The following is a 20855-nucleotide window of genomic DNA, read 5'->3' on the forward strand; positions in this document are numbered from 1 at the left end:
GCGCAGGAGGAGAGAGTGAGACTGTGAGAGACGATTCTCCAATCTCCAGTTCGAAATTTCGATTAGCCCGTAGTCGATGAGTGGAAGCATGAACCAGAATTTGCTTGAATTAAGAGGTTGAAGTCTTGAAGAGGAAAATCAGGAAATTAAGAAACGGATGCTTGTCTGGAAATCTGGAATGATTTCTGATGAGATTGTGGCTTGGGAGAATGGGAGATGAGTCATTGCTTGATTTGCTTCAGGAAATGGACATCGATTTGAGGCTGGATGCCTAGATCTGAAATTGACGGAGGCTAGAGGCATGACTCATGAGGCATCTTCGAACTGTCGGGAGTGGGGACTGGGGAGTTACAAGGGCTGGGCCATTGGGCTTCTGGAACGGGCTACCCAATTAAAAAAAAATATATACATCCAAAAATCTCGGACGGGCTCAAGCCCGTCGTAGTCTGTGCATAGATCCGCCCCTGACCAGTAGTGTAAGATACACTTCTAGTCTGATTGGCGTTTCTTTGGGCGATCTTTTTTATGATTCTATAGATTGAATTCGGAATATTCGATTGATTACAAGTGAACAAATTAGTAGCTGGATAGCTGGTTCTTCCTTTCAGACAATTCCCAGGCTGTAGCAAGCTGGAAGGAAATTCCTTTTTTAAGACGGCGATAACTTTCACGTTGTTTTTGAATAGGTCTTATTTAGCTAGTCTATCTTTTCTAAGTTAAAAACGTCTTATCGTATACAATAGCTAGAACAAGTCTTATTGTCCACCGGTTGGATAAGATAGTCCTAAGGAATACTAGATTAGGAAATCTGTCTAGCTTTTGATATGTTGGTGCTTGGTACTAGTTCACTTCATGTTTTACAATTGCGATAGTGACCAGACAAAAGAAGATCCCAGTTCGTAACCATTTGGTAGGTTTAGAACCAACTCTAAGTTCTAATGTTTAAGGTAACAAACCATTGGCTGAAAGTCCACAAAAATGGAAAAAGAAGGAAAAAAAATTAATCCCGCAAATTAGAGAATACAGAAAACTCCATCTAATTTGAAGTTTGTGGACTCTCCTATTTCTATCATAAACAACAAACGTTGTTTTTGCAAAATATAAAAAATAACCAAATAAATTGTTTGCAAAATATAAAATACCATCATTGGTTTGCTCTGGATCTAGTTGATTTTTGTAGAAACGAGTCTTCCATATAGGAAAATAAAATATTAACAGTTTTAAATTTAAGTGCATGCTGCCTAAAATGGTAGAAATTTGCAGATCTCCAAGATTTCTCTAGATGGGGCCCATATATAACCAAGCCGAGCGAATTTAAGAGATCCGATTCTCTTGGATATAACAAAAACAAAATCCAATCTAACAAAATGGAATTGTTTGTTAATGAACTAGTATATATAATATAACAAAAACAAAATCCAATTTAACAAAATGGAATTGTTTGGTGATGAACTAGTATATATAGTTTCATCTTTAGCTGATTTTAATTTGTCAGATGATATTTCAAGTTTGTGACGTCAATATTATATTAGTAAACTGTGACCTAATTTGTTGTAATTTGTGAAGGGTCATGTATTCAGATCTTACTCTATAAACGAATAAGGAGATAAAAAAAATGAAAAACCAAATAGTTTCCACCATTTTCTCTATTGCCAAGAATTACAAGGAGCAACATGTGAACAAACTCTGTAAAATATATATATATATTAGAACCCTTCCACTAAGGGATCCCTTTTTTGGTCTTAGACCAACCTTTCTATTACATTTTCTATTAGACCAACCTTTATATTACATTTTCCAATCTTAACAGTTCAGTTTTTAGGTCCTAATGTGTAGATCACCTCTGCAAATTTTCAGTTAAATTGGTGATCTTTAAAATATCGAACTAGATTAAATCAATGGACGAACCGAATCTGTCTAACCTGAACTGTTCATACATACAGTTGTAAATCGCAGTTTTGAATGCCTTAACGATAATCAATTTAGCTAAAAATTTGCAGTGACGATCTACACATTAAGACCTAAAAACTGAATGGTTGAGATGCCAAAATATGATCGAAAAGTTGGTCTAATGCCGTATCTCTAAAAAAGACCCAAAAAAAAGAATCCCTCACTATAAGGGCCTATATATATATACAGGCCCGATCACAGGCGAACGTCCGCACTTTCGCTAAAGTGAGGACGTCGACGCAGCAGGCGACGACGGCGACGCTGGGCTGGCTGGAGGGGTCCCAGACCTCTTCTGGGCAGCGATCGAGGTCGGGGTTGCCGGTTTCTGGGCAGCCACCTCACCTACAACTGTAGGTTCTGTGCAGTACTGCAGAACGGTCGCCTGCGACTCCACCAGACCACAGACCGGCTTCGCAGACCCCCAGCGTCCATTCGACAAGCCACGCCGCGCCGTCGACGCTCGATCAAGGCTGGAGGAGAGACGTCCGCACTTTTTTGGCTCTATACACACACACACACACTTATCTTATCCAGAGAGATGCCTCACTCTGAAAATTTCAGAGCGAGGTTAGAGTTTAGGGTCACTTTTCGGTCTTATCTACATCTCAACCGTTCATTTTTTAGGTACTAATGTATAGATCATCTCTGCAAAATTTCAGCCAAATTGATGATCTATAAGGTATCTAACTCGTTCAAACCAATGGACGAACTAAATCTGTCTAACCTGAACCGTACTAGTTTTAAGGCAATTATCAATGCCTTAACGACCATCAATTTGACTGAAATTTTGCAGAGATAATCTATATATTAGTACCTAAAAACTGAACAGTCGAGATGTGGATATGCGACCGAAAAGTAATACTAAACTCTAACCTTGCTCTGAAATTTAGAGTGAGGCATCGCTCTGGATAGGATATATATATATATATATATATATATATATATATATATATAACTTTGCTCAGGTGCGGATATGCACCTAAGAAAAAAGGTACGGATTTTCAGTTTTGACCCACTTTTCGATCATATTTTCACATCTTAACCGTTCAGTTTTTAGGTCCTAATGTATAGATCACCTCTGCAAAATTTCATCCAAATTGGTGATCGTTAAGGTATCCAAAACTGCAATTTACACGAACGAACCGAATCTGCCAAACCAGAACCGATCGTGTACATGGTTGTAAATTGCAGTTTTGGACGTCTTAACGATCACCAATTTGACTAAAATTTTGCAGAGGTGATCTATACATTAAGACCTAAAAACTGAACGGTTAAGATGTAAAAATATGATCGAAAACTTGGTCAAAACTGGAAATCCGTACGGATCAAAAAATTGCAGACGTCCGCAGTGGAGAACAGCTGTGTGTGTGTGTGTGTGTATATATATATATCAAGCAATAGTAGAATAATATTATGTCATTACTTAATTTTGTTCATCGAATAACGAATGATGTGAGAGTGATTCCTTACTGCAAACTTCTTTTTCTTTTTTTGGTTGTTCACTAAAAATTGGAGCCTCAGATCTAAAAGGTAGAATCTTTATTGTAAGTGTCATTTAATTTTATTAACAAAACATTCTAGACATTCGATTAACAAGTCTGATGATTCTAATATTAATATAGAAACGTGAAACCTGATCGAATCCGCATAGACTAAGTTCAGGCCAAATCGACTGTGGTCAGCGGCAAAAGTGGATATGTTCTTCCTTTTCGATTTTGCCGCTCCGGACACAACAAAGAAGTAAAGATTTTACGGAGGAGCAGTACTAGCTTGAGGAGGAATATAAACACTAGCAACAGCTGACCCATCCACAAAAGATAAAGCACAGCCTTGTCCAACAGAAGCCAGATGAGTGAAAAAACTGTAACTGAACCAAATACCAATTTGGCTATGCAGCACCAATAATATTTATATAGCATCACATCTATGAATATAACCCTAAGTTTGACCTATAAGTACCCGGCCAGAAGCTTAAGACCAAGCAATATCCAAGTAAGCTAGACTGAACAAAGATGATGGTGATGGGGTGTGTTGTGAACAGATTTTCAGCCGGATATCTGATCTGGACCAAGGTCAGGAGTACCGGAATGATGAACACAACGGCGTCGTGAACATGATCATACCTGTAAGAATATCTGGAAGCAGTTCCGGGCAGAATTAATATATGTCCAAAGCTCTGGAACTGAATGTTGTTAATGATGGAGTGCATGACTCCCATGGCCGTGGACTGATGTCGATCTCATGCTTATTTAAAGTTTGAAGATGTCTCATTTACAAAGCAATGAAATTAATCACGTTTTTACTAACCAAATTAAACATAAACATTCACGTGATTAATAAAACATCAAAGGTGCTCAGAATTTCCACACTCGGAACTTTCATGGAAGCTCACATAGTGATCAATTATTTCTACCTCATCAAGAAGATTAAAATATCGACCACAAAATGTAGTAAATGCTATATTAGTGAGAATATTTTTTTTTTGGACGAGATATTAGTGAGAATATGATGAGAATATGACTCTGATGGATCCACTTGCAACAGCGTTATTAACACAGGAGAACCATATGCAACATCAATCAAATATTTGAATTCTGGCAGTAGACTACATGAATTTTAAATGCTTCATCATTTGACCTAACTATTTCACATTCAGGTATGTGTGAGTGTGTGTGTATATATGTATATACATATATATATATATATGTATGTATTATTATACTTAATTAATTAATACTTATTTTTTTTAATTAATTTATATTGTTAAAAGCCAAAGTATTACTGCATCAAAGAAAATTGTGGCTCAAAAAGATTAAAATATTATACAATTCACAAATCAAAATTAAATACAAACTTTAAATTCTCACATGCTCATTCATATTTCATCTATGACCAAACCCGAGCCAAACTAGATGTTGGCTGCCCGTTTCAAAACTATAAAAATTAGAGCATCTAATCTAAATATAGATAGAAAAACTCAATCATATATATGAACTCTTAGGCAATATTGAAACTTTCGACGTGGAAATACCTCATATTCTCATATATGTGATGTATCCCACGTGGCAAGAAAAATGTATACAAAATATTGTATTTTAATTGACCTAGTATGTGGGGATGAACAGTGCTTAAACATGCATGAAGGAAATATTAAAAGCGGCCATCTCACCCCTCTCAACCCTTAATAAGGCTCAAACACATGACCTCTCAAATGGGAATTTATTCTCTTACTACTTCATCAAATATACACACCCTATCAAATATATAAACTTATGTATGAAGGGAAAAGTTATCTTAATTAAGAGGTGATGGAATCATAAATATTTGGAGTTTGGGGCATGCACGGTGTATTCTTGGCATGCACCTTGTTTTTTCTTCGTTTTTCCATGGAATTAGCATTGGTTAAGTGATCAAACTAATAGTGTTATGATGATGAAGTGTATAGAGCACTATTGGACTCTGTAATAACTGATGCTTGAATAGTTGGTTTATAGTGTAACTTTAACTATACATTGAATTGGTGACTTTACACAAGTCTACAACCATGTCAAGACTCCCTAAATATTAGCATGCCTACCACAAAATAAGGGTGTTTAGACCCCTATGCCTGCTCGTTTACACAATTACCAGCTTAATTATCAGAGAACGGCTTTAGCACACCCGGTGGCTGGAATCCCAAAAACTACCTTTTTGTTTTTTTATCTGACGTCATTTTCCATCCAAATGACATCATCAGTTTTCTAAGTCAATGTTAGATAATTCAAGGAAAAAATGAAAAACATAAGAACCGGGCTCACTAAAGAACGATATTACAGTATTACACTGGTGGAAGCTCCCTTTACTGGTAAAAGTTTCAGAAGAGAAGAAACTAGATCAAATTGTTTTTTTTGGATGATGACTAGATCAAATTGTTGGATGAGATTCAAACTAGATCAAACTGTTTTACTGGGATTATATTAATACAATTTAATGGTTGCCTTTTCTTTTGGGTTTGTGTTTTGGAGAAGATCGAAGGGCATTTAAAACTCGAAATTGATTGTTTGGTTTCTTCATTCTCGAAATTGATGTGTTGGGTTGGTTCTTTCATATATGCAAACCAGAGATTAGGTCGAAGATTACATGCACAGTCCTTTTTGGGGAAAGTAAATTGGATAGAGAACATGTCGCGACTACAACATGCCTTGAACCAAAAAATCCTACTGAATAACCATAGGTCCATAACCAATGGGCTAGTGTCTTTTTTCCAGAATAAAGAATTAATTCTGGTATCTTGGTGAAGATCGTAATGCAGAAGGTGAGGTCAATAGAACTGCACTTCTGTTCCAGATGAAGTAAATACAAATATACACAAACACATTTCAGGAAGGGAAGTTAGTGTAAGCATAGTAGCATACTGCTAACTGTTTAAAATCCTTATGGAAAGAAATGCGAGCAATTTGAATCATTGTACAGATACTTTTTTCTAGCAGCTTGGAAATTATTCTATGCACCGACGGTGCAAGTAACCCAACCCTTGTAAAATAATCTCAACCCTTGATATTTATTATAAACTTTATTTTTAATAAACAAAAAGTGTATTTAATGCAATCTAACCATTTATTTGTGTTGGTGCAAATGCACGGCGGTGCTCTGAATACTCCCATGTTCACTTTCCTATACTTGACAAATGAACATGAATCACATCAACACAAATTTTAACCACCATTAACAAAAACTACCACTTCAAAAAAGCTACCACTTTGAAATAGCCCAGGCTTCAGAAGTACTCCATATGAACACACTCCAGACCGTGTTATCATTGAAAAAATGCCGGGCACCATGCGTACTAGTATTCCATATCTACAGATACAACTGGGAATGTAAAGCAGAGTTCAGAGAGAAAAAGGCGAAGAAACACCTGCACAAAGTAGGCCAATTGAACATATATCAATTAAAAACAATGGATAACAAAACTAATAGACAATGAAAACAATAGTTGTAACACCTTACCTTATGAACAATAATGGCTGATGCGGCTAAAATAGCCTCACAATTTAACCGTGCAAAATGTTGTTGTCAGTATAGGATAAGCAGGGATCGTTCAGTCCGGGGATTGTTGGATACACCTACACTAAAAGGTCAATTAACAAATAAAATAATAAAATGGGGGTTTTCAAATTTGGTTCCTAATCTACTTAAAAAAAAAAAACAAATAAACCTATATACAATAATCGACTTCCCTAATCTAGACCACTACCACTCGGAAATTACTAAGAGTAAAAACAGAAAATCCATTTCAACATGCTATAAAAATGTGTCCATCTTAAATGCCTAGATAAGAGCCCAAATGAAAAGCATCAACGGATCAATCCATTTATCTGATTCGTTCTAATGTAGGCTTAGATCAGAAAAGTCCTTACCAAGCCTAATACTACTAATTTTCGAAAACACTCAGCGTAATTCTCTTAATTAGTAGTATTATCTAACCCTCGAATCAACTCACACGTGCAAATTAACCATTACTCATATAATTTGACACATAATTTCTCAAAATCGTTTAATTATTAAAGCATGATTTTTACCACTCGTTAGAACTAATTACTACTTGTTTAACTCAGCGTCTTAACAAATAACAATTACTCTTGGCAAATTAAGCAAACACACAAGAACTCTCACCGTTATTCTAGCATGCAAACCTATGAACCTAACTCTGAAAATTACCTAAACACGTAAAAAGGCACAAGATTGTAACATGCATCATAAAAGAATTCTCGAAATTAACTCAATAATAAACTGAAAATCTCAAAAATATTAATAAAAATATTCTGAAAATTTCATGTCTCCAATTACACAACTTGCAAATCCAAACACACAAAACCAAAACAAAAATTGTAAATAGCGTCATAGTTACACTTTGAAGCTTTCCTTAGCGGCTTGGCAATAAGGTGATAAACTCGTCTCTACTATGGTGGTGGAGCGTCCTTGACTCGACGCCTAAGAACTTCGTAGATTGATGGATGGATGGTGGTCACGGTTTTGTAGGTGTTGGAGGTTTGAGGAGTGAATTGGGCCGAGTCTTCGAATAGTTTTTGGCCAGGAAGTGATCGACCAGGAAGCGATGCCAATTCTGTTCTGGACGTTGCCTATTTATAGGAGAGCATTGGTTGGCTTTTGTCGATCATACCTTTCATCATTTGGACGGATGGGATTGCATCATAATTCCTTTAATTTTCCAGCTGAAACGTCTCCTTTATGGTCTTAATTCATCTCATAATGGGGTCTCTTAACAAGCTAAAACGTCTTTCTTTTATTTATTTTCCAGTTGAAACATCTTTCTCCTTTATTCCTCAACTGAAAACGTCTTTCTCCTTTATTCCTCAACTGAAAACGTCTTTCTCCTTTATTCCCCAACTGAAAACGCCTTTCTCCTTTATTTCCCTTCTTCATTGCTTGGTCAAACGTCTTAAATGCTTTATTTTTTTATTCCATCATTGTTGTTTCCAAGGGTTCCACCAGTCAAGGTTTCCTATAACAAACAAGAGAATATCAGATTTTCTTTTAGAGAAAAGAAAAGGGAATTAAAATGTAAAGACCGCAAAAACGTCAACGGTGAGGAATCCTGATCCAACTCGAATTTTTCATGAATTTTGCATTTTCCACTTATTTCACGCCAAACACTCAACAAGACTCTAAAAACGACTCAATGACTCAAAACACGAAACTAAGGGAGAAACAAGGCTAAAATGGGGCATATAGTCATTAATATCGTCGCACATTGTGCTCCTATCAATGGCTGGAATAGAAGTGATGCCAAATGAGAGAAGAAACTTGAGCAAAAAGCTCATCATTCCCATGCTTGAAAGACCACTTGGTAACATGGAAACAAGAAGTACAGCTGTTTGAGCCACATAACTATGAAAGCCAACAACAATAGCCAAAAACAGTTGTGAAGTTGATGGAGGAGAAGGTGTAGACCAAGGAGAGAACGAAGGAAGATAACTCCACACAATTCGCCACAACAAACTTCTACCAAGCTGAACATATGTCTCACGAGATACAGACAACAAGATTGATATACCAATCATTGGAGCAAGCAACCATGATGGGAAAAAAGTAACCGTGCCAGATGAACTCCCAGAGGAATTAATTGCCACTGTTGCTGCTGCAACGCCAATTGAAGAAGCAGCATTGGCTGCTGCAACTCCAACTAATGCAGATACATTACTACTGCCAACAGCTGCTGCAACATTTACTGCGGTAATACGAATCACAGCAGCAGAATTTGATGCAGCGATACCAATGCTATTTTGACCGGCCTCACCATTGCCATTACCTAACTGACCATCCTCCGCAGTGCTGTTGCCAAACTGACCAATCACCCCACTTTGGACACCAACCTGACTGGTTACCTCATTGTCGACACCATCCTGACCATTTAACCCCCTGTCGTCACCAAACCAAATTTACGAGTGTAAAAAAGTAACACAAAATTGACAATTAGGACTAGGGGACACCACTAATAAGTTGGCATTCATAAATTATTAGAATACACAATGCCCACTTCATAAGCCAAAGTTACTAGCAATCAGAAAATTACTTATTTATGCATGACTAAAGTTGAGTAGCACTATGCCACAGCAAACAAAATAGGAAACTTGCACAAATTACAATATCCATTTTCTTTTGAGTATACTTAGAAGCATAATGTGAGTAGGACAAAATCAACCAAAAATAAAAAAGTAAAAATAACTGAACTCAAGTACCTTTCAGCATGAGGAGCATGATCAGGTATCTCTACTGGATCGCGACCATGCTAATATGCGATGGGGAAGACTAGATATAAGGGAATTGGTCCATCTTCATCAGCAACAGGAAGGAATCTCTGGAGGTGGAAACGGACGAAGCAGTTCAGGCCTTGGTACATGTTGAGCTCGGAGACTAGCACGGGGCAGACTCAACCTGCACCGCACAGAGTTCGCTTCGGGTTTCCATCGAAGGAGAATCTATTACAATAACATTTCAAGAAGAAAACAAGTTAAGAAAATGATTACACAGAAGATAGAATAAAAAGAGAAGTCGATCACTAAAGAGACGATAGTCTTCAATATGATCCTAGCTAATTATCTTTAGAAAGCAAAAGAAAAGAAACACAAGCTTCTCAAACTACATTAACTCAGAATAAACAATAATCATGAAAGCAAAGAGATATATTAGCATTATATTTCTTAAAAACATGCCACATTACCACTATAACTGAACAATGAGTACCTAAGAAGAAGTTGCACTTCATGATAACCTAACCGAACCAAGTGTGTAAATGATATGTAGAGAATTCATACAGCAATCCATTGCAGGGTGAATGATTGTGCTCCTCAAATAGATACAATACGCCATAAAATTGAAAATTATATGGACTCTAAAATCATATAAACATAATGCATTCAGTTGTAAAGCAAAATAAAATCCAATTATACAAACCTTACATATTGTCATTAGAAACAAAAACAGAACCAAGCCACTCCGGTATTGCAATGACTGAAACGAGCTTCAAAAATTCAAAAACAGATTGCAAAACAAGCTCTGGACTCTCAGAATGCAATAAGCGAGTAAAAGCACAAGTCAAAATTCCAATGACAAATTGCCAAAACCTTAACTAACCCTAAGCTCTGTGATTGCAATGACTGAGAGGAGCAATATTTGCTATGTTTTTAATGCTATTTTCTCCACATTTTACTTAGCTATTCTCTTAACATTATCATTTCTAACTTACATTGTTGTAATTAGGTATCTTTGAGCTCCAAACGCAGGAAATGAACCACTAAGAGTTAGAAATGAATGCAAGGAAGAAATGAGGAGCATAAATGACAAAGAAATGGAGAAATGAAGCTTTCCTAATCCTACTAGGAAAAGGAATCCCAGTTGAAGTAGGAATCTTAAGTCAACTAGGAGTGAGCTCGGAAAAATGATGTTCGGAAATGAGAAATGACAGAGTCCCACTTGGACTAGGAAATCTGTTTGCATTAGGAGTCCTGATGGTATTAGGAGACCTGGGAAGGCTAAGAGATGTTGTGGCTTCAAGATGACTCAAGATTGTTCAAGAATGTTCTAGAAGATGAAAAGTTGCGTCACTTTTGAAGATGGGCTTTGAAATGGTCCAATTGGAGAAGTCTGGCCCAAAAATTGAAGTATGTGACTCGCACAAGAGTTTCTAGACTCTTCTTGACATCTTGGAGGAATCATAATCCCATATTTCTTTGTTTTTCCGTGCAACATACAAGAATATACTAGAAAATTTTGGCAATTCCAATTTGGGAGAGTTTGGGAGAAAATCTACTTCGTGTGCAATCAGGAAGAGAAAATAAAAGAGAATAATTATCAATTTAGGTTTCCTGATTACATTCTACGTACAAGTTGGCCGAAATATGGTCTACGTTCATTGTAGATTTCGGCAATCAAGAGAAAGATCTGTTCTCTACTTTTCATGGAATATTTTGATTGGTTGAATGATGCAAGACAAGTAGAGAAAGACTTGGACACCAAGCTTAGCCATGCCCTATATAAGGAGGGGAGTATTAGACATGAAAATCATCATCAAACCTAGAACCAAAATTGAAATACCTCCCTTTATTCTCAAAGTTTCGGCCCCTCTCCATTGTTCAAGACTTAAAGCCGTGAAGCAAAGTTCCACCCTCCATTCACCATCCTTGTCTTGAACCGCATCATCCTCCACCACCTTTGAAGACCTTCCTGCCTTTTTGAAGCTTCTTTGAAAGTGTAACCTTGATCTCTATTCTTTTATTTTCGGTTTCTATGTTTTGTAACTTTAAAAATAGATTCTATAACGTTCTATGCGTTTGTTTTAAATGGATGTTTCGAATCTTTGTTAGAATGAAGTGTGTGTGTATTGATGTTTAGTTTTCTTTAACCTTGAAGCATGAAAACGTTTTAGGATTTTTAGATTATAAATTTGTGATTTCTTTATATGTTCTTGGATGTTTGTTGATTTTGTTCTTTAATCCCATCTTTCATGATTTTTGATTTCTTTGATGGCTAACTTAGGTTTCGAATTGCATGATTGAATCCATATTAAGATGTGTTAGCGTTCTAGGTCTTAATTGTTTAGTGGAAAACCTATAATTCCTTAGGTAAATCAATGAAGAGAATTGCATGCTTGATTAGCGTTCTAACTTGTATGTGTACGTATTTTTCTTGAATCAATCAAACTTTCTAAGTGCTTATTGGTTGAATGTGTTTTGTTAATGGATTGATCACTCACTAGCATTGCTTGTTTAATAGGATTAACTATGGTGCGTTCATCTAGTTAATGTAACTAAGGAAATTAAAAAGAACCTTGTAGGCGTTCCTCTTTGTTCTTGATTGATTTGTTCCAAGTGAATGTTTTGATTCGTGAATTGTGATTTGATATCTTGTTTATGTGTTAATGGTAGTTGACTATATCATACATCTTTGCCCTCCATCTCATCTATGATTCATGGTTTGATTGATCAATGTAATTAGTTAATTTAGGTTAGAAATAAAAACAATTTGAAAACCCCTTTTACTTGTAATTTTCGTATATATTATACTTATAATTAATATTATTTTTCTTCACGTTTAAATTCCAGGAACACCCTCAACTCCGGATAGAACGATCCCTACTTGCTTTTATACTAACAATTGTCAACCGGGTTAATTTTGAGAACTCAATCTGAGCTTGTCAATGACCGCACAAAAATCAGAAATTCAGTCACAAAATCCAACAAGAAAAGCAATAATCGATGATATTAATAAGGCAAAGTCACCAACAGATTCTTAGTCCTACCTCACGAGGATTCGACATTGTGTGCAATCAAAATCAAAGAGCCACGCTCAAAGCAAAACCAAACGAGCTTCAGGATCCTAAACAATGACTTCATTAGCCACTTTTCATCAAAATTCAACTAATTTGGAGAGAAATGACTATGCATGAGAGAATCTCGGGGTGAAATTTTACCTGGTCACGATGATGCCTATGAGAAAACCGCGAAACCCAAACGAAGAAAAGCAAAACAAGAAACCTAGGGGAAGCGGGTGCTTTCGAACTAGGCTTAAAAGCACTACTGGTGGGTCCATATGAGTGGGAACTGTAGCAACGTTTAAGTCTAAGGGTTGGGTCCGACCCGGCCTATAGTCATCAGTCAGATACGAACAAAAAAAAAAAAAGCATTGTCAACTTATTTCTAAAGAAAAAAAGTAACATTGTGAAGTCATGGCCTCATAGCAAGAGAGAAGTGAAGGGCAAGGAGAAACTGTTGTTCCAGGAGGCTCAGGAGTAGATAGGTTATCGGAAAGCATATTCCTATTAAGAGCCGCTGTCGAAATCTAAGCTCAAGACCTACCTTGGCTTCTGTTACAAACAAAACCAACCGAGTTCCTCTCTTTGGTGTTTTGGTAGATCTAGATCTCCGATTGGGGGAGAAGATAACAACTTTCTGGGCAAACTGCTCAATAGAGATGGCATCTTCTCCCATAAAACGAGACCATCATCTCCAGATCTCTCCCACTTTTCTAGGCTTCTGAATTCCACCAAAGGCAAAACACCTTCTTTAGAGCTCTCCTTTTATATCTATACAGGACAACCAACTGACCCGAGGTTAGGGATATGCCTAGTTACTAAATTGCCCTTTGTATTTTGTTTTGTACCGGGAGACAACACGGTTGTTGTGGTAACTTACCCTTTAATATATACTTGGTCAACGACCGAATAAACACAAACGGGTATTTACCCGAGATTTAATATATTATCTTGGAATGTAAAAATCATCGAAATTACCAAATTTTCTCCCTTGGTTCGTTTTTTTTAATTTTTTTTTTACGCATGCCTGGATTATGTTTCAATCCCAAAAATTTGGGTGGAAAAAATTAGTCATTCAGCACATAGAAACACGTTCCCTCCAAATATATTAACCTGAAAGAGAAATTATTCAGTGAGCTCGTCAGTTCGCATGAGATGTGCTGCACTCTTGTGTTTGAATCATGTCATTATTGTTCGTATTTTTGTTTATTGTAACAAATTGATACTTATCACCGTCAAGTCGTCATCCATAATAGCTTTTCACTATACTGAATTATGAACTAGATCTGAAAATTCATCGTCTCTAACCAGCTGTACTTCTGCAAAGTAATTAAGAATTTAGGACGCAAAGTTACAAACTGCCCGTATTACTTATATAATACCATGAAGACAGCGCTTAGTTGGAAGAATTGATGAGCAAGCGATATAATTAACCTGTGAGATCTTTCTTGAATTTCCTCATTCCAATAATTAAGTTGCTTTTTAGTGATATGGTTCAAGCTTTATTGAGCTCAGAGCATTTTTAGCACATACTTTATCCTGGCTTCTTAACTATTTTAGAGAGTATGTTTAACTCTTTATCAATTTTAGCAACTACAATAGACTCCTAAGTGACTCATCATTCGCTCCTAAATATAGAAAGTGAGATGAAACTCTCTATTATTGTTGTTCATTTAAACTATTCCTTATAAGTTACTTTATGTAATTTATATAGACATTTGGTCTATTTTTTTTTTCATTCAATAAATAATATAAATTCAAATCTAGTTAAAATAGAGAGAACTGATATAAACGTATCTCTAAAGTAGCCAGGCAAAATGAAGAAATTTAGTGACTTGACTTTGGTTTGATTGGAAATAAATTATTGTATTCTAGGTAGTTGTGACAGTGGTTTGATCGCCCAACAGCACGGCAAGTCAAGTTGATATGTTCTTCTTTTCCTTCAGTGGTGATCATTCTATTTGAATTAAGACCAAACTAATTGAGGGGTGTGAGTGGGTGACTAATTCTATCAATCTGAGAGAACTAATGAAACACCCGGCCCCAAATTATCAAATTATGAATCTCGACCCCAAAGCATGACTTAGTGATTTTGTTTGTGTATTCGTAGTAAAATTTTTAGCAACACAGAAATTTGAAGCTATGTGTTATTATTGTTGCAATTTATCCTTTTAGATAGAGATCTAGAAAAATAAGAAGATTGAGATGGTAGGGGCTAACAGGCGGCAGAAGAAGAAGATAAGGAATGATAGTGTATTGTTCCTATTTCAGCCATAGGTAGGATTAAGCTTTTATTATTACAATGAAAGATAAGAGTCATTAGATGTGTTTTTGGACACGTCACGGTTTGTGATGAAAAGTTTAGGAAGCTTATGTTTAAAGAAGCTTATGAGCGGATCCACTCCCTCTGTTTTTGTTTTTCGATCTTTGCAGTACGACAGCCTGCAGCTCTACCTTAATTCTCTTTGACTTCCTTTTTTATTTTATTTTTTTTGCAATTACAGAGAGGAATTGAGGAAAATATTAAGGGTGAGGCTGCAATCACTTTGCTTAGTATGGTTGGCATTTTGCTTGGTGGTGCAAGGCTTTTAATTACGGTGGAAAAAAGAAAAAAGGATGGGAGACTCTTTGGTGCAAGCCGTTCATAAATGACGCTATATTCCAATGCTGGAAATTGTAGCAGCCAAGACTATAGTAAGACTTCGGTCATTCTTGAACGATCATATTTGTCTTAATGCAGGCAAGAGAGAAGATCACAATGAAGCTCGGCCGTTCATGAACGACCATATATATTTTCGATAGCTTGAGGAAGCCTCAACAAAAGAATAGAGGTTGTCCTTCTCTTAAAACTTAATTTTGAACGGGAAACCTATCTCCGACTATAATTTGATTTTTGTATAGCAATGTATCCTACTTTGCTTGACGTTTGAATTGGTCAAAGCTAACAAAGTCTTGAATAGCACTATTTTTTCTTTGCTTGCTGTTTGAATTTAGTCAGACTTCACAAAAACTTATCAAGATTCGTTGAACTTTTTTTTTTTGGTCTCACAACACCTTTGTACATACATGAAAAGGGAAATGTCACAAAAATACCTCAATTATAGACTGCTCGACAGATTAATACCTCAAGTTTCAAAACTATTACTTTGGTACCTCAACTTGTTTTTACTGAATAACTTTCATACCTACAGTTATAACAGCATCATTTAAGCTCTCTTTGCAAGGACATTTTCGTCTTTCCATCTCTTTCTTTGCAAATCATGAATTAGAACCCAATGCAATTTTTTTTCAGTCCCATCTCTTTGATGATGATTCACTAATATGACATGCAAAATTATATTGTATGTGACTATAATTTCAAAATACATCATACAATAATTGGCAAGAAAGCCAAGGTTTAGCCAAGATTGATTGAAATTGGTAAGTACAAGGGCATCCTTGATGAATTGAAAGTGCAAAGGTTCAAATGATTTAAGGTGTAAATACCATGGAGGTAAAATGAAATTTTCTCCCCTTTTTTAACGGAAATACTAACAACTAGATACAAAAGTTTCTAAGGCATTTTGACCCAAAACAATCAAAATTAGAATCACTCAAAGCATTAGTACGGAGTCTTCCTATTAACTCTCACTCTGTGCGCCATATTCTTCATCTCTATTCAGAATGGCCCTCTCTTCCGCATTTTGGCGCCTAAATCTCCTCTCAAAACCCTCAGTTTCTCTCAGAGCTCTAAAACCCTTCAAGCCCAAACCAAGGCCCATGTCCTCGATTCCCATTTCTTCTAAATCAAATTCCTCCAACTTCTCCGCATCAAAGAATCCAACTTCTCTAGACCCAAAAACTCGAACTCCGTATCCCCAACATGATCTTATTGTTCTGGGCATCGAAACCAGCTGCGACTACACCGCCGCCGCCGCCGTATGTTATTGCTTAACTTTGGTTCTGGGTACCTTGTCAAATTTGAGTTTTTTACTGAGCTGGGTTTTGGGTTTTGTTTGTGAATGCAGGAGAAAAGCAACGGTGAAATTCTCAGCCAAGTTATTTCTTCTCAGGTATGTATCTCAATTAAGGAAGTTCAAGAATATGGCTATGATTTTTATTTTTTCGTTTTTCAATCTTGTTGAGGCATATGGTTTTAGTTGTGTGAAGTGCATTATACATTTTTATTTGGTTTCTGGCCATTTAGAGTGTATGTTTGTGCTTCAAAATGTTAGGCAGTAAAATTTGAGAGGGTGATTAGGCTATCTGGTGTTTTGAGAAAATCTGCTATAAAGAAGTTTCTATGATGCATAAGATATGTTCAAAGATTCTCATTTTCTGAAACTAATTCGGGACTATATGGTGTATATTGCGATAAAATCGTCCAGACATATGATGAACAGGAAAAAGTAATAGACTTTGTGTGTGTGTAGCTTTATGTTTCTACGTGGTTACTTTTATCTAATTTCGAGCCTTCACCATGTCAAGGCAGATTTGCTTGCTCAATATGGAGGTGTTGCTCCCAAAATGGCAGAAGAAGCGCACTTGCAAGTGATTGACCGGGTATTGTTTCTTCATTACAGTCATCTTTCAACTTAGTATGATGATCCGTTACATGATTTGACATCTGTTACTTTAAGACATAATTTGATACGTATGTTAGTGTTGGTAGACACCATCCTTATATTTAAGTTGTTTTTGCTACGCTTGCTTTGCCAGTCATCATTTATTATTGACGTCAGTTTTGGATGACTTAGTTATTTCATATTATCACTTTTAATCCAAATGATTCATTACTATATTGTTTTGGTTTTTGGTGAATTGAAAATGTTTAAAGCTCGGCCTGAATTTTTGATTGTTGATTGCATGTTGTGCAAGAAGCGCTCGACAAAGCTAATTTAACCGAGAGAGATTTGTCTGCAGTTGCTGTTACCATTGGTCCTGGTTTAAGCCTTTGTCTTCATGGTAAACTAAGTAGTATCACTTCTTTTTTTCCATTTCAGTGGTGTATGTTTGTCTCGAGATTTTATTACCAGTTATGCCATTTGGTTGGGTTTGGTACCCTCCTAATCTGGCCCCTGTATAACAACCACTGGATGATTGTGAGGAAGGAGTACTTTAGGACTAATTTTTCATTCAATTATGCAGTTGGTGTGCAGAAAGCTCGTAAAATTGCTGGTACTTTTAGCTTACCTATTATTGGTGTACATCACAAGGAGGCTCATGCTCTTGTCGCCAGGTACCTTAATGCTAACTTTCTGTCTCTCTCATATATCTGCACTTCAACATTGTTTTGAGAACTCTTGTACATATGACAATTGTCTATTTCTTGTCCTAGGCTAACTGAACAAGAACTACAATTTCCTTTCATGGCCCTGCTTATTTCAGGTAAGATAATCTACACCATTCCTGCATAAGGTTGTTTTACAGATTTCAATCAACTTCCATCCGCATTTTTGTACCACATGACAATATTTAATGTTTTAAAAAGAAACTAATGACAATACTCAAGTGAGTCAAGTCCCTGGGTAACTTGTCTGATGCATATTTGAATGATTTTTTAGTTACTTTAATACACTAAATGATGTGTCTAAAGCAATGTCTGTCTTCAGGAGGACACAATGTACTCATCCTTGCTCGTGATCTTGGTCATTATGTACAACTTGGGACCACAATAGATGATGCTATTGGTGAGGCATATGATAAGATAGCAAAATGGCTTGGTCTTGACTTGAGGAGAAGTGGTGGGCCAGCTATAGAAGAGCTTGCCCGAGAGGGTGATGCAAAATCAATCAAATTCTCGGTAATCTTTCTTCTTAAAACAGTTTTTTTCCAGAAAGTTGCCTTAGGCTTCATGTTTGGTTCTACATAAAGTATAGCATATGACCAAAATTTCTGCAACATGAAGTTGAATCCTAAATCTGGTACTCATTTTGTTTTTCTCTAGACTCCAATGAAACTACATAAAGATTGCAACTTCTCGTACGCTGGTCTGAAGACTCAAGTGAGGCTGGCAATTGAATCTAAAAATATGTATGTATAACTTTTGATATAGACAATCATTTTGGAAATTAAGTTATGCGTCTTTTCCAGTTTGCACATTCCCAAAGATAATCTAATTTTATCACACACTCACACAGATTGTGAAACTGATAGAGTTCAGTTAAGCACAACAACTGATTCTCGATTGGTGTTACTAAACCATGTCTTTTGTCTAGTGATTTATGTCAGTTAGCGTAGTTTTCTTCTTATGGCCCCATGTTTCTTATGTTGTGCAGTAATGCTACAATTCCTGTTTCTTCAGCAACTAGCGAAGATAGAAGGTCTCGAGCTGATATTGCTGCCTCTTTTCAGGTTACTAGTGTATATCTGTGCCTTTCTTCTTGTCAGTTTGATCAAATGTTTGCCTTGTTTAGGTTCCGAGTTTTTCTATTCTATAACTTCTGTGACTTTAAGGTTGTCCCTTGTGCAGAGAGTTGCAGTATTACATCTGGAAGAAAGGTGTGAACGAGCAATTGAATGGGCTTTGAAGATTGAACCTTCTGTAAAACATATGGTGTGTAAACTGCAATTTTTGGTTCTGTATGCTCCAACCCACCTTTACTTCATATAGCTGAGCATGGATTCCTATTTGTATTCTTTCCATGCAGGTTGTGTCTGGTGGTGTTGCTTTTTTATTATATGCAATGTTTCCTTTTCTTAAAAAAAAAAAAAAAAAAAAATACACGTGTTGCACAAGTATTATGCTAAGTCCATTACGTCAAACACCCATGTTCTCAAATAATGTGCAGCATGCTCTTTTGGCTTTAATTTCAAGGAAAATTCTGATATAATCATGCAGAAAATTCTGATATACGTACCATGCATCTTCGCACGGCAGCCAAATCCTAGTTGAAAAGCATTGAATTGCCAAACATTCTTTAAACACGTGTATCGCTGTCTCCACAGACGCAACAAACATTCTTTAAACACGTGTTTCGCTGCCTCCACAGACGCAACAGAACACACAACAATGAACAATTATCAGGTAACGATACTCTCTTGAGTCTCTTCTAAGAGGGAGCTGACTTGGTAGGCAGAGCACCATTCAGAAGGCGCCATGTGAAAACTTTTACCCATGGAGGTACAGCGGCCTTCCAAATTTTGCCCCAGTAATGCCGCAATCTATGTTTTCTTACTAAAAATCTGTCTTATTTTTCGTTTGTCCCGTCATACGTCTCCCTTCCCTCCTTGGTAACAGACTCGTAGTACATTATTACCATCATCCAACATTATTTACGACGCACGTACCATTCACTACTGGCATACAAATTCAAGGACAAGCACACACCATCCGTTAACTGTCAACCCATTGGTGGTGCCGTGGTGGCGGAATGGCCTATGGAACCCAATTAACCCAGGACAATTACACCATGAAATATTCTTCAGACTCAGTCATGAACCAGATAGGTACATATGAATAGTTTACTAATTAAGTCTAGCTCAGTGTTATAATGGCGTAAATCCTTCATGGTTTCCAAGTTTGATTGTACGTAGAAAGTGTATCTAGGGCAGGAACCAATAGATAAATAAAGAAACGATAAAATCCTCATATAGTACTCGAATTATTACGAAATGCATTTTTTGGTACCTATAAATTTTCAGGGAATCCAGTGGTACATGTACTATTCCTTCTTTAGCCCTTATAGTACCTCCGTCTATTAATACGTTAAAAATGCCTACGTGGCGGTCATGTGACACTCATGTAAGTAAAATAGTAAGGGTAAAATAGTCTTTTCATTCATAATTAGAATTATAGAATTTAATATATTGAATATCTACAATTAAAAAACATTTTGACACATAAAAAAAAAAGATAAATAATACCCAATTTATTCTTCACTGTTATCGGGATACTTGGGTCAATTAATTTAAGCACTTTTATTTTTGTTTAGTTTTTATTTTATTTTATGAAAATTTAATATATATTAATTTGGAGATAATTTTTTTCTCGAACAATTAATAGGACTAATCAATAGAGATGGTAGGTAAATGTAGATATTCACTAAATTCAAGTCTAGATCTTTCTTTTAACCTAGTCTAATTTATTTTAATTTAGTTTAATCAAAAGTTT

The 20855-nt window shown here is 36.2% G+C and overlaps 2 protein-coding genes across 2 annotated transcripts; one reads left to right on the plus strand and one right to left on the minus strand.

The window, feature by feature from the left end:
- Nucleotides 1–6616: 6616 nt before the first annotated feature.
- On the minus strand, nt 6617–11582 carry LOC112167225. The gene is made up of 4 exons (XM_024304213.2): nt 11548–11582; nt 8726–9372; nt 6940–6959; nt 6617–6847 (listed from the first exon to the last, which is right to left on the minus strand). Exons 1-4 carry the CDS (start codon nt 11580–11582, stop codon nt 6776–6778), a joined length of 774 nt encoding a protein of 257 aa, XP_024159981.1. The 3' UTR covers nt 6617–6775.
- A 4798-nt stretch (nt 11583–16380) lies between these two features.
- Nucleotides 16381–19575, plus strand: LOC112167232 (probable tRNA N6-adenosine threonylcarbamoyltransferase, mitochondrial). The gene is made up of 11 exons (XM_024304224.2): nt 16381–16681; nt 16771–16815; nt 17231–17305; nt 17611–17707; nt 17891–17981; nt 18081–18130; nt 18355–18545; nt 18690–18775; nt 19021–19096; nt 19215–19298; nt 19393–19575. Exons 1-11 carry the CDS (start codon nt 16427–16429, stop codon nt 19573–19575), a joined length of 1233 nt encoding a protein of 410 aa, XP_024159992.1. The 5' UTR covers nt 16381–16426.
- Nucleotides 19576–20855: the final 1280 nt, after the last annotated feature.

Source organism: Rosa chinensis, chromosome 1 (genome assembly GCF_002994745.2).
Source record: "Rosa chinensis cultivar Old Blush chromosome 1, RchiOBHm-V2, whole genome shotgun sequence".
Classification (NCBI taxonomy): Eukaryota; Viridiplantae; Streptophyta; class Magnoliopsida; order Rosales; family Rosaceae; genus Rosa; species Rosa chinensis.